This window comes from Malaya genurostris, chromosome 3 (genome assembly GCF_030247185.1).
Source record: "Malaya genurostris strain Urasoe2022 chromosome 3, Malgen_1.1, whole genome shotgun sequence".
In the NCBI taxonomy this organism is placed as follows: Eukaryota; Metazoa; Arthropoda; class Insecta; order Diptera; family Culicidae; genus Malaya; species Malaya genurostris.
The window spans coordinates 224,280,374-224,294,512 of record NC_080572.1 but is presented as its reverse complement, the minus strand read 5'-3'; the positions used below and the strand labels follow the sequence as shown (position 1 = coordinate 224,294,512).

Sequence of the window (14,139 nt, the reverse complement as noted above, 5' to 3'; positions counted from 1 at the left end):
TAAAAAATACGATCAGACCCAAGGGGCAAATCACTCTAAACTCTAGACAATCTCATACTAATAAACTCATGTCATTCCAAAACAATTTTCTCTAATCTCTTTTAATCCCAACTAGTCTAGATAAATTTGGGTAATTTAAAACTAATCCAACCTAGTTTTGCCTAATCTTGTTTGAAGTGTATCTGTCATTCGAGCTCCCACGCAGAGATGCCATTTATACAGATTTATCTGTATTATACAGATTTTTACATGCGCATACAGATTTAATACAGAGTACAGATTTTATACAAATTTCTCAAATTAAATACAGATTTATACAGATACCACAAAAAGTAAGAAAGAAATAATGAAACTTTTCCGTCTGAGCGTGTTTGATTACCCATATTCAAATGAAAATTTTTTCGTGCAGCGTCATGAAACTTTATTGTCAGACTGAAAAGTTGTATGACCTGACTTGACGTTGCGTAATGGGCGTTTGAATTCCATGTTTGAATTCCAAGTCATCATTTTCAAACGGAAAAAGTATATGGATTTACAATTCAATTGTGGTTGATAACAAAAACAATTGAATTTCGTCGTTGAATGTTCATGTCCGTGCGGCAAGGACTTACTATATAAAGGAATGCTCTTTGCATCTGCCATTCTATAACAATAATCTAATGGAATAACATCTTCAAACATCATTTTATTTCCGAAATTTCCTTTCTGAATACAGATAAATACAGATTTTTTATACAAAACAATACAGGTTTTCTATGAAAAATATCTGGAATCTCTGCTCCCACGTTCACAGCTTCTTATGTCAAAATAATGCTTTTCCAGATCTCGGCTAAACTTCTCTAATCCCATTCTAATCCAGCGAGATCCCTGCTAAGCCTTTTTACTCCCGGTAAAACTTGTTTGAGTTCAGACAAAGTTTAGAGTGATTTGCCCCTTGATCAGACCTATTATTTCAGTACAAAGGTAACAAGAAAAATCAACATTATCAATCTGTAGGCTATTCCGAATGCGAAAAATATAAGATTTATTCTCAAGCGAAACATTTAAATAAATTGATTGAAATTCTAATTTAAAGAAAGCAAAGTTTTTCCCCCTATTCTAAATGAATATTCTTCGATCATTCGAATTTCAACCGCAAATAAATGAAAATTCACTGGAGAATAAACATTCCTATATATTTTGACAGCTTCAATCCAAAACATCATCGTTTGAATCGCAGCGCTATGTACTTGTCGAACTGTCCTTAGAAGGCCAATAACAACAGTCTTTTGTGCGAGTATGGCGTCCTCAGCCGAGTCCGCATCGAATCTTGTACATACTAGTACACTGATAAAAATCGACACCTTGGGCCGAAGTGTTTTACACCTAATTTCGCCGCATTTGTCTCGACACTCTAATTGAAAATGTAATGTCGTTTCGCTTAAATTTTATTGCAGAATCTCGGCAAAAAATGCCGAGATTTGCACAGCCGAGTGCTCGGTAATCGTCTCGGAAAATGTATAATTACTGAGAGTCTCGCCAATCCTAAATTTATTAACAGTCAATTATTACCGAACTTGTCAGCAGAAATTTTACTGTTAGTTCAGGATTGAATAATGAATTGTCGAGCCAACAGAACCCGAACGTGGAATGTATTTTTCTTTAATATTGTCACAAAAGCAAAGGTTGGAGAAAGATGGTGTTTTATTATGTTCATTTGAATCTAGTACACAAAAATGAAAACGTCACGCCTAAAGTCAATTTTTTCTAGTGCTCCTCAACGCACCTACTTTGAAATAAATAGATATTAATAATTATATTTGCGAAGCCAGTATAATTACTTATCTTATCTGTTTTCCTTCTTCCAATGTTTTCCAGCTCTACGAGCAATGGCGACGTGGTGGTTTGCAAAATCGAAAAGAGACATTAGATGACAAGTGTCTCTCCGAGTTTCAGTAAAAACTATCTCACTGTTCGAAATCTCGGCAAACGGATTGACTGATTTCGGTATGCTTGTTGTTTACTGAGCAGCATAATAATATGCCAAACTTCGCAAAAGTACGCGCTTTACTGAGATATCAGCATATTACTTTAACGAATTTCGAGAAAGAGCATGTGGATTACTGAACAATCAGCAAAATGTCGTGTCGTCGATCTACTTCGGCATTTCAAAATGTTGAGCTCGTGGATCGGTTTTAAGTGTGTAGCAACGGGGAGTTGACCAATCCTGATAAAAAATCAGGTTCGAAACTAAATCGATTTTCAGCTCGACAACGTTGAAACTAGGTACGAAACTAGCTTCCAACAAACGGTTTGACAGCAGTTAGGGTGGAAACTGGGCATCTCTTCAAATCTTATTCAAATGAAACCATATTCAATTCTATTATTATTACACTTGAATTCCTTGAACAGTTATACAATGGTGTTTTCGCTTTTAAATAGATATTGGAATTGAAATTGGCAAATATCAACGGTTTAACTCCCTTACACGTGATAATATTATTGTCATTCCAAAGTATTGTCAATAACGTCAATCCAATTGGCTTGATAACTGGTGTCCGCATTTTTCGAAAAAAATCTAACGTCGATAGCTATGAGTATTGCAATTGAACATTAACACATTGCGAGAAAAGTCAATTGAACATACTAAACAGTGTAGTGTGATTCAAGAACGAAAGCGCCATAAAAAGCGACAAACTCTCATGAACTCAAAAGTTATGACGATTTCGTTTTTAATTTGCCTACACCGGTGCAGTGCTACACTGAGGCATGAATAAACGAACAAAAATGACGAAAACATAATCAGTAACCATTGACTACAATAAACGATTCCATTGCACAGAGCTACACCAAACTTTTGATGAGTGCTACACCAGTGATATCGGTGCAGAAAAAGTGTAGCACTGGTGTAGTGTAATTGGTAAAAACGAACAGTTTCAGTGCAGCTTTCGCTACACCAGTGTAGTGCAATTTAAAAACGAAAACGACATTAGTTAAAAGCATTCAATTTTTAATTGTTTTCGTGGTGGCATGTAATCTAGTCATGTAATAACCACGTAATCTAGTACATCTTTCGAATCCCGCCACATTGCCCGCATGCGTTGACAGATAGCGCAAAAATTCAAAAATACTCGACTCTCTCACCGTCGTGCGGAAAACGGTCGCCATCATATAGTTCATGTATCGGAAAACTTGCTTCTTTTCTAGATTTAAGTGGAGTAATTGTTTTGAAGATAGTGTGACTAGTTAAGAGTTTTATGTTGTATATCTTTTGAAGAGTTTTTGTCCGCCGGCTTGAGCAGTTTGGAAGAATAAACTACAATGGATTCTAGAGCATCCGATGTTTTGAAGGTAAATTTTACCATCAATTTTACGCAAGCGTATTGTCCCATTTCATATTGTTTTTAGACACAGCGTTATTTAGCGGCGCAGGCAATACAAAAGGCCGACGAAATGCGAGAACGAAGCCCACTAAATGGAAAATCGATCGTTAACAGTCGTAACCTTCGCACACCACCAACAAAAGATAATAGCTACGATTCACGAACTGATGGGGAATCTTTACTTCCGCCCCGTCGTTACAAATCGATCAATATAACCGATCTGGAAGAGGAGCATACCATTCACATGCAGGCTACACCGCAACGGGTGACGTTCGAACCGAAAGAAATTGCCGCTCGGTCAACGATGGATAAATGCGTCCGAGATCATGGCCGTCGAAAGCTGGAAGTGGATCAGATAGCTCCGGATATTCAAGAACTTTTGCATCAAAGTGTTGCGGATGAAATTCGTGAATTAAGTCTCCGGTACAAGGAAAAGCAACAAGCAAATGATTCCGCTCTCTATGGAAACCGAAACGAAGACCGGCCGAATTTTAGTTTGCCGCGAACTGCTGACATGAGCAGAATGTCGTCGGTTCGTGAATCACTGTCGTCAGTTCCACCGAAAGAAACAAGTGGATCAGAGAAACGTGATTTTTGGGACATCACATCTGCTGCTGTTGGCGATAGTTGGATGCAAAAGGAGCTTTCCCAGCTGGACGAAATCGATTTCAGTTCGGTGGAAGAGCAAAACTCAAGGCTGTTGAAAGACGAGAAAGCATGGGAACAGGAAAATGCCATAATTCCGTCGGTTTACGAAGCAGCGCGACCGATCAGTCCATCGGGGGGTGAAAGGGTAAAGTATCCGACGAATCTGAAAAATCATGTGGATTTCTCCTGCTTCTCGGGTTATTTAGCCCAGGAAGATGTTGAACCAATGCAAGCCACTCACATCGAAGACAGTAGCTACTGCTCCGTTGGGGAGTACTTCAACAAGATGTCATCTAGCCTGAAGGGTATGATACCGGATGGGAGTCCTCCCCGCAGGACACCCTATCCTCTCGTGGATTTGAGCAATTTCGGTAGGTTTTTGATTTAGGACTACGTCTTTTTTCTATATAGGAGTGCAACTTTAAAATACCGAAAATAAAACCGTACAAAGGCTTTGAACATCTACAGTTCAACCAATTTGAAACAGATTTTCACGCATCGGTTTGGGTTGATTTCGACCTGTTTCAACAGACTTCGAATAGTACACAGAACCATTACGATTGCTACGATCCTACTGACACTAAGAATTTTTCCAATTTGGGTGTAATATATACAATTGGCTAGTAACGCTAGTGTCCAACGCGTTGAACCGCCAACTGTACATTTTAGACAATTGGTTGTCAAAATTTCATTTAGTAACGAGCAAGTTCCGCTAACAGGAGACAATTTCGTATACTTTCGTATCATGATTTTCATTAGAATTCTGTTTTTCAATGTGTGTTTTCGCAATTAAGAAAACCTCTCCACAAAACAAGAATCAGTATCGAACCGAATTGCACTGTGCGACAGTTCGACATGTAGATAGCGCTGTAGTTCAAACGACGATGTTTTCGAATGAAGCCATCAAAATGCATAGGAATGTTTATTCTCCCATTTTCATTTATTTATGTTTTAAATATTTAATTCCGCTCGAATTTTTTGTTGTTTTCGGAATGGTCTACGTATTGATAATGTTGATTATACTTGTTGACACTGTACTGATATAATTGAAATGGCCGTTTTTTACGTAGTAGTGTTTAAACCTTTAATTTTGAGAACGAAAATATGGAAATTACTTTATATGCAGAAGTTTAACCCATTCCGTAGGTTTGTTTAAGGAAATATTACCATGTTAGTAACTATTTCCACACTTGATACTCGATTCCAAAGTTGCTCAATTTGATAATTTGCTACGAGTAAATTTAGCAGCTGGGAGCTTCATGGGCGATCTAACGTTGTGTTTCACAGCTAGAGGCGTACGTGTGCGAAGATGACGATTGCTAGTTTATCTATCAAAATACAAAGGAAAACTAATTTCCACTTGTAAAATCATTTATTACTTATTTACAACGTCATTTGTTCAAGCGAAAGGTTTATTTTAGTGTGAGAAAAATCGTTTTCCATCTCTATTTTTGCAGCACCCAAGATTCTGTTTAAAACGGTGAAAATTTTCAGTTAAAATTCTAGCATGGAAGAAAATGTTATGTTGATCCTTTTCAAATGTTTTTTTACTGTATCAGTTACTTCAAGGAACGTACAGATGCGCAAACCGAACCAAATATGCTATATAATGATGAGAAATCTGTATAAAATGTTCAAAACAACGTGTGTAACATTGAGAGATTCTCTTTGTTTACTTTCTGTCCAGTTTTTAGTACATTTTCGATTGTATTCAGCTTTATTGCAGCTATGGTTGCACGACGGCTTGAATTGTTTCTGGCTTTTCCACATAACACTTATCTTTGACAGCCCCCCAAACGTAATAGTCTAACGGCGTCAAATCACAGCTCCGAGGCGGCCAAACGACATCCGAGTTTCGACTGATAATTCGATCTTCGAAGACTGTGTGCAGAAGATCGATCGTAGCGTTGGCTGTGTGGCACGGAGCGCCGTCTTGTTGGAAACAAATGGTGTCCAAGTATTCCTCTTTAAGTAACGGGAAGAACCAACCGCTAATCATGGCGCGGTAGCGCTCGCCATTGACCGTGGCGGCGGTTCCCGCCTAATTTTCGAAGAAAAATGGCCCAATGATGCCGCCAGACCCAAATCCGCACCAAACTGTCACTCTCTGAGGATGCATCGGCTTCTCCATGATAACGTGCGGGTTTTCCGTCCCCAAGATGCGACAATTTTGCTTATTAACATACAATCGGTGTCTTCGAGCTGATCGCAAGATCGGATGGTCTATACACAACCATTTTCGTTCAGCGGAAGGATAAAACTAAGTTTCTGTCAAATCAGAAGTGACATTAACGTTACCAATGTCAAAATAACCGCTAGTTAAAAAAAGTTAGATGGCGAACCCTGTACATATCATCTTGTAAAATCAAAAATGATTACATGACCAGTTCTTGTAACAGATCCTAAAATTCTACAATATAATGGAAATTCCTAAGAGCCCGGAAAAATTCAATCTTCATCCTAAGCAAGGTTCAAATAATGGAACATAGATGGCGTGTCAGGTATAATTAGTTTTGCGTTAGATTGCCAATTGGCACAATGACGCTGCAATGAAATGTAGAGGCGCTGCTTGTTTAGATTTTCAGGGTTGTTACGGTTGTGCGGATTTAGTGATTCTACTCAGATTTTGATACGATGGCGCGGATTACGCGCGAATTTCAAGAAACATTGCTTCACATTTGTGAATCATTTGTTCAAAAAAAAAAGTTCAGTTTTATGAAAGCCCAACAAATTCAAGATGGGCGAACGTTTCAGCAATTGGTCGAGTTGGCCGAATTGATAACAAAACAAGGAAACCGCGTAGCTTCTTAAATCCACGTAAAAAAATCCGCGTAAAAAAGACCATAGTGTACACCGATTTCTCTGCTGCGTGCGACAAAATCAATCATCACATAACGATCTCTAAGCTATGTAGGCTGGGATATAACGGATAATTATTTAATAGGATTCGATCATATCTAACTAGTCGTAAAATGATACTGAAAATCGGAGACTGTACAACCTTACCATTCGCTTTGACCTCTGGAATTCATCTTGGACCGTTTATATTTTTATTGCATTTCAAAGATTCAAAATTTTCGTTCAAGTACATGAAACTGTCGTTCGCCGATGACTTCAAAATATTTCCTATAATCAAATCTGCAGCTTTTATAAAAACAATTGTATAATTCAACTAATTGATGTAACATGAACAAAATGGTTTCAAATGCCTCTAAATGCTCCGTTATCTCTTTAAGTAGCAGAAAGTCTGTATTCAGGTTCGACTATAATATTCCACAAACTGTTCTTGAACGCGCATCGTCTGTTAAGGACCTGGGTGTTCTTCTAGATTCCAAGTTAAATTCTCCGACGTCTTCCATGGAGATATCCTTTAAACTTACCGAGTTACCATGACCGCTGCAAACTGATTGGTCTCGATTTATTATCAAACGATCGCGATGTTTGTAAGGCTAGTTTTGTGGCAGACCTACATCAGTCGCGAATCGATTGCTCCGAGCTATTGTAATTGTTACAATAAGACATTCGGCGTCGTAATCTTCGATCTTTTTTCGGATTTTCTATGCTAGAATTGATTATGGATATTACTAGCATGTGCCGCATATTTAACAAATGTTTCAATTCTTTCGGTTTTCATTTATCACGTAATGTTATCAAGAAATCGTTCCTCATGTTATTGTCTCATTAGATTTCATTACTATAGAAGCACTGGATTGAAGAAAATTGATCATTTAGATGATTGTAATCTATTGATGCAAAAGTTGAGGAGGTTTTATGCCTGCTGGAGAGTAAATTTGACAGAAACTAATTCCAGGTGGCTTTTCCCTGATCCAATTAAAAGAATAAAAGATGAGGAGGAAAAGAAAGACATTCAGAGTAAACCCTGACAACAAGAGAAGGCGCTGTCTCAGAAAACAAAAGCTAAACAGGAGGCGATAAATAATTGAAACTGAAATTATAAAGATTAAATCAGATCATCCTCATCAGATTTAAAATTCTTCTTACCGAGAAGGAAAAGCTTACTGAGAAAGAAGATCTTGATACAAAAAAAAATGTCTTCGCTGAAATCTGTTTAACTTCTTTCAAATCACAAAATTGTGGGCAATTTTTTTTTCGCTTCTACATTTCCCGTACATCAGAGAATATACATTATCTAAGGACATCGAAAAAGATGGAGCATTAAAATGAAATCGTTTTGAAGGGGTTTCTCAAACTGACGTGTTGTACGCGGACTTATTTTTTGTGTTCATATGACAAACTTATGCAGATTTTTAGATTATATTCAAGTGGATTTTCAAATTCTGCGGAAAGTAACACCTGCATAAAAATAGTGGTGTAAACGCTTCGCCCGAATATCGCGTGTTTTAGTTTTCGGTTTCGCGCCTTCTATGTTTTACTTGATGAACCAAGAAAACAATTATGTTAGCAAATTATCACATAAAGTAATATAGTAATCGAGAATCAATTGCGGAAAAAATTACAAACAATGCAATATTTCCTTAAACAATCTTTCGGAATGGGTAAACCTTAAACTTTTTTAATACTGAGCTATATTTAGATATTGATGCAAAGCTAGGAAATGTAATAATTTTTCGTAATCGTAATTGAAGGTTTAAGGGATGAGGCCAATGTGTTTTAGGGTGTTGTAGAGGGCTATTTTCTCGCTTCAAATCTGATTTTCTTAGAAACGGTGACGAATATTAAAAAATTCCAACTTACAATCTCTTAGAAAATTAGTTTAGATTATTCTGTAAAAATCTCAGAATGATTCATTGACTTTAGCGGTCGTCTTTTTTCTGAAGGAAGAATTGAATAGCTGAAAACGCCATTTTTCAACTCGTTCATTGAATAAAATCGCCTTCAAAAGCATGGATCAAAAATCGATCCTGACAATGTCTAGATAATTTCATTTAGATGCGATAAGTGCATAAAAACATATATGTTGTCGCGATAAAAATGAAGTGAATGTTATTTTTGTGGAGGTATAGCGATTTCTATGGCGGCGCCATTGTTTTCTGCTCCAGTTCCCTAGTAAAGTAACGAAGCATGAGAGAGAAATAAAATCGTCTCAAAAAGGCTGCCAAACATGCGGTAGCTTTATTGGATTTTATGTGATGTAGTCAAACTTATAAAACAGATACACTAAAGGAGGATGTAAATAATATTCCGAAATACGCGTATCTGTATTGTAACGTTTGTTATGCTTCATTAAAGTGTAGTGACTTTGTGAAAGTGTAATAACGTGACAGTGAAATAGTGGAATTAAATGGTACATAAATAGTGCAACTATTAGTCAAACTTGTTACCGAAAATATCAAAACTTTCTTGGTTACCCGGCCACATCGAGAGTCATTTTGCACATTGGCGAGAGAGCATGGAGAGAAATGTAATACGCACAGCGAGCCACGTGGTTTTACGCGACCTACTGGCCTCAGCCCTTAAACTCTTGTGTGGAAAAAACGACCAGAACATCTGTAGGTCATTCCGAATGCAAAAAAAGTTTTGCTCTCAAGCGAAACATTTAAATAAATTGATTGAAATTTGAATTAAACTAAAACTTTTCCCCTTTTCTAAAAAATATTCTTCAATCATTCGAATTTTAACCGCAAATAGATGAAAATTCACTGGGGAATAAACATTCCTATATATTCTGACAGCTTTATTCGAAAACATCATCGTTTGAACTACAGCGCTATCTACGTATCGAACTGCCGTTATAGGGCAAATTTTATGCACCGTTCACCTCGCATGAGAGACATTTTCATCGAAATTCTGTTTATTCTTCGCTTTCGAGCAAAAGTCAGGATGCCCTTGATCATGGAGTGCTGGATGAGAGCGATCAGGACCTTTCATCAATAATACCAACAAATCACCCTTGGTTCTTCCCAGGGCATCAAATGTTCTCAAATTGAACTGCTTAGTGCTAAACTCGGCAGTTCAATTTGAACCGCTAAGCAGACGTAAAGTTTCTGCTATTTACAGAACACTTTTTGTTTTGCAACGGAGTGCAATGTCTTTTCTGACGTGCCGAACGAAAACGTGTTTCCGACTATTTCTGGCCGATGCAGGTTTGGTCATTTAATGGTTAGCTAAAGCACTAAGCAGTTCAATTTGAACTGCCCTGCACTGATGAGTCAAAGACGAAACGTAAAAATAATAAAAACGGTTATGTGCCCTAGCACAAAATTTGGCTAACCCCCAAATGACAAATGAATTGCTACCTAAATATTCAAAACAAATTTTAGCAGTGATTTGTCAACTACCTATGTAAACTAATCGAACAACTCTATAGAGTTTTTTATCAATCACTTGTAGTTTTTTATAACCTGAGCAATTTTACTAAAATAAAGTAATTCCATTATTCAGGAACACCGGATGAAACAATTCCAAAAAGTCTTCCTAAAGGCAGCAAAAGTCAAAAAGTTAAAAACACAGAATCGGAAAAGGAGAACTCGTTGAGCGTGTCCAGTATTATGAAAGCGATAAGTAAGTAGCTTCCACATGATTAGTGTTGACAACGAACTAACATAAATATGTTCTTGTAGATGACATACATCTGGAAGATTCACCGACAGCGTTTATTAACAAGCTTACAAATCTACGCAAGGCAAAATCCAATCTTGCTCCATCGCAATCGGAAGTACCAATCAGCACTCCCATGTCCGATTCTAGACAAGCTAAGCAGCTGCATAAAACCACTTCTCTCAAGGCTGATCTCGACTGTGTTACGAAAAGTCCTTCATTTGTTCGAGATTTAGATGAAGCTAGAAGGCACAATCCAAAACCTACGGGAGTTCTTTCCGATACGGCAAGCTTCACCGAGTCCTTGCTAGAATCCTCAGTGTTTGCTCCGGTAAAACCGGTTCCCGTTCCGCAACAGTCGACCCCGTCTTCAGCGGCCAAGTCTATTCAGAGTGAAAATGATGGCACGTATCGAATTTCGACAGCTCGAAAACCCTTCCTGGACACGTACCGAGTGTCGACAGCTACGAAACTATCCGAGCACCAGCTCGAACTGCCACCAGTTCCGATAGTGCGTGATCCTCCCAAATGTCAACGGCAGATCATCGTCGATGCAGCTCCAGCTAAACCGAACCGAAAGCGAAGATCCAGTTCGGCCACTAGACAGGAATTGCTGGAAGCCGAGGAAAAACGACAAGCCGCTGCTTTACTGGCCAATCAGCAGAAAAGATCTCGGTCACCGTGCAATCTGGCGGAGTTGAGAGCCGTTGCCAGTCATCTAGTGGAATATCCGGAAACTCCCAAAAGCACAATTCCCTCCCAACGTGGCATTATCGGTCCAGGACAGAAGTCGTTCCTTTCGCCTGAACCGCGGACACGCGAAACTCAAATGTATGGTGAGAAGTCTCCGTTCACTTCTCCCAAATCGATGGCATCCAGTCACGAATCGGAACTGGGAGGAGATCGTGGTGCCTACACCGAGCCTCCCAAGGCACAGGTGTCTGGAAATTTCCTATTCGCTTCAGCACGTTCTGCGTCGCAATGTTCCGTGGCGGGCAGTGAATTCAGTCATAAGGATGGAGTTCTGCCACTGAAAGCTACTCACAATGAAATTTCCTGGGGAAGCACGAAACTTCGCCGGAACGAGAAGAAATCGATTCAGATTAAAAATATTTCATTGAAAAAGTTAGTGATCAAAGCCATCATAACCGGGCCCGGGTTCCAGCTGTGCGGAATGGAACAAAGTGGAATTCTGACACTGCAAAGTCAGGAGTGTCGAACAATCACGGTGGATTTTTGCCCTACCGTCATTGGACCGGCTGTTGGACTGTTATGTTTTCAGCCTCCACACGATTGCTATGGACAGCGTGTTGTTTCCCTGTTTGGATATGGTGGGGAAGCTTCGATAAGAGTTGAAGGCATTCAAAAAGGACCGAGTGGACCGTACCTGGAACTCGGCAAAGCACGTAATTTGGGTTGTCCTTTGGAAAAATCGTTCTCTTTGTACAATCGAGGTAGTTTACCGGCTTTCGCTCGAATTGGGATTGATAAGAAGGGTTTGGATCAAACGTTCCTGGCATCGGCTGTTTACGTTCAGCCCCACAAAATTATCATTCCACCGAATAGTTACGCTCACGTTCACGTCGTTTTCAAACCACGGCGTCAAGAAGTTGCGAAAATTCTCGAGAAACAAGTGGACGTTCTGTCCATCACCAACCTGCATATCCTTTGGGGTGATGAACCGACACGACATCGCATCCGCAAAATAATACAACTTATCAAACGTAACGATTTGCACCAGAAAAAAATCGCACCGCTGGAATCCGTGTGCGAAACATTCCCGAAGGAAAAAGATTTCGGCGAACTGGAATCGTTTACCGAGAACATTTTCGAAACCATTCACGAACTGTTTCTGACCTTCCGCGAGTATGAACTAGTTCTGACGGTGGATCGCGCCTTGGACGAAACCATGATCGACCTGTCGCTGTCGGAGGAGAACAGTGAACTATTCAAAACCATGTTCGTCTCGTCGGATGTTGGATCGCCTCGTTTGCCGGAGGATATTTCACCGGGCATTACACCGGCACTGCAGTCAGCCAAACGAGAAAGCGGTGAATCGTGGAGCGTACGGCCGACCTTCCTGGAGTTTCGTCCTAGCGAACGAACGAAACAGTTTGTCATCAAAAGTAATTTTTACACAACTCAATTTTTCGAGCTCAACTCCAACTTTAGACCACTGTTTCGCTTCTCGCCCATGGAGGGTCAGATCCGTCCCGGGCAGGAGGTGGTGGTCAATGTAGACTTTCAGGCAGGGTTGCCTACTCAGCAGCAAATTCTGATTGTGGTAAATGATGGTTTGAACAGGATTTATAATTCTCTACTAATGGCGTCGATTTCTTTTTTCAGGTTTACATTGAGAACGAAAAGATTACCATCCCCGTATACGTTCGGAACCGAAATTAAGTTGATCAACAACGACAATCATTCAGCTTTCGTCTTGCCCTACCTATCGCACCCATTTAGTTCAGTAAGAATTGTGACATCCATGCGATTTCGTATAAGTATTTATTGTAAAACCTTTATCTTTTTTTGTTCCGTGGACATTGTTAATGCAGTGCATTTATTTTTGTGGACTGACTAAAAATCAAAGGCGTTTCAGTTTTGTGAATAAACGAGTAATTTTCAAAATCTGAATTTTACCTTTTTCTTGCGCCGAAGCCGAATCTTAGGCTGCAAACAGAGTGAGCGCGAGAAGCTAAGCCGAGCTCGATGCTGATCAAAGCGGGGAAATGTACTTACAGCTAATCAAGACGATTTTTCGCTTGTACTCAGACAGTGTCCCTTTGATTTGCTGTATCATTCCCGCTTTTGGTTTGCTAATGTCAGTGACCAGCTCGGTTCAGCTTTTCTCGCTCACTTTGTTTGCAGCCTAAAACGTCGATCAACCGAGGAAATAGTCTGACTGCCAGATGACGTCACTAATTGAAAAACCCTCTAGTTTTCAATAGATAAATCACAGATAACAGATATACAGGCTCACATATGAACTGTGTGTAAAATTTGCTCAATCAGCGTGGCGAACACTTGCAGATGTCACCACGATCGACACCAGGTGTCATCACGATTTGGGTGCCGCTTTCACAATAGTCACAATTTTTTGGTGCCACATTCACTTCTCGCTAGATTTTTGTTTTGCTGTTGGTTAAAATGACAAGTTTGTTTTTGTTTTTTTTTCGAACGAACTCTCTTGTGATTTATGCGACATGGAAATAAAGTTGTCTTATAGTATGTTCACATTAGCGCTGATATCAAGTGATATACGGATATACTTGATATCCGATGATATCATGTGCGATATCACTTGATATCCCATATAATTTGATATCAACGCGTATCACCATTTTGTCATGATATCCGGGATATCATGTACTAGAGTGCCTATAACCAGAGTGACGACATCTCATCCGTAATTTTGGCAACAATTCAAAACATTCCATTAGCTTTACATTGAATTGACAGGTCGTTTGCTCGTTTGGAACTGGGAGCTGTCATTCCAAACGAACAGCTGTCGCCACTCTGATTATAGTCACTCTATCATGTACGATATCATGTCGAGTTGTCAAAAATCGCAACTAGCAACACGGATAATGGCATTGAACGCACTCATTTA

General features: G+C 39.3%; 1 protein-coding gene across 1 annotated transcript; it reads left to right on the top strand.

Annotated features, from left to right (window-relative positions):
- The first annotated feature begins 3,124 nt into the window (after positions 1 to 3,124).
- LOC131438367 (uncharacterized) lies at positions 3,125 to 13,129 on the top strand. Its single transcript, XM_058608366.1, has 5 exons — positions 3,125 to 3,330; positions 3,388 to 4,381; positions 10,374 to 10,493; positions 10,553 to 12,813; positions 12,876 to 13,129. Exons 1-5 carry the CDS (start codon positions 3,301 to 3,303, stop codon positions 12,930 to 12,932), a joined length of 3,462 nt encoding a protein of 1,153 aa, XP_058464349.1. The 5' UTR covers positions 3,125 to 3,300; the 3' UTR covers positions 12,933 to 13,129.
- The last annotated feature ends 1,010 nt before the right edge of the window (positions 13,130 to 14,139 follow it).

Excerpts from the sequence above, each read along its gene's own strand:
- LOC131438367 (XM_058608366.1), top strand. The coding sequence starts at position 3,301 with ATGGATTCTAGAGCATCCGATGTTTTGAAG. Across the intron at positions 3,331-3,387 it reads GAGCATCCGATGTTTTGAAG|ACACAGCGTTATTTAGCGGC; the intron begins GTAAATTTTACC and ends TATTGTTTTTAG. Across the intron at positions 10,494-10,552 it reads CAGTATTATGAAAGCGATAA|ATGACATACATCTGGAAGAT; the intron begins GTAAGTAGCTTC and ends ATGTTCTTGTAG.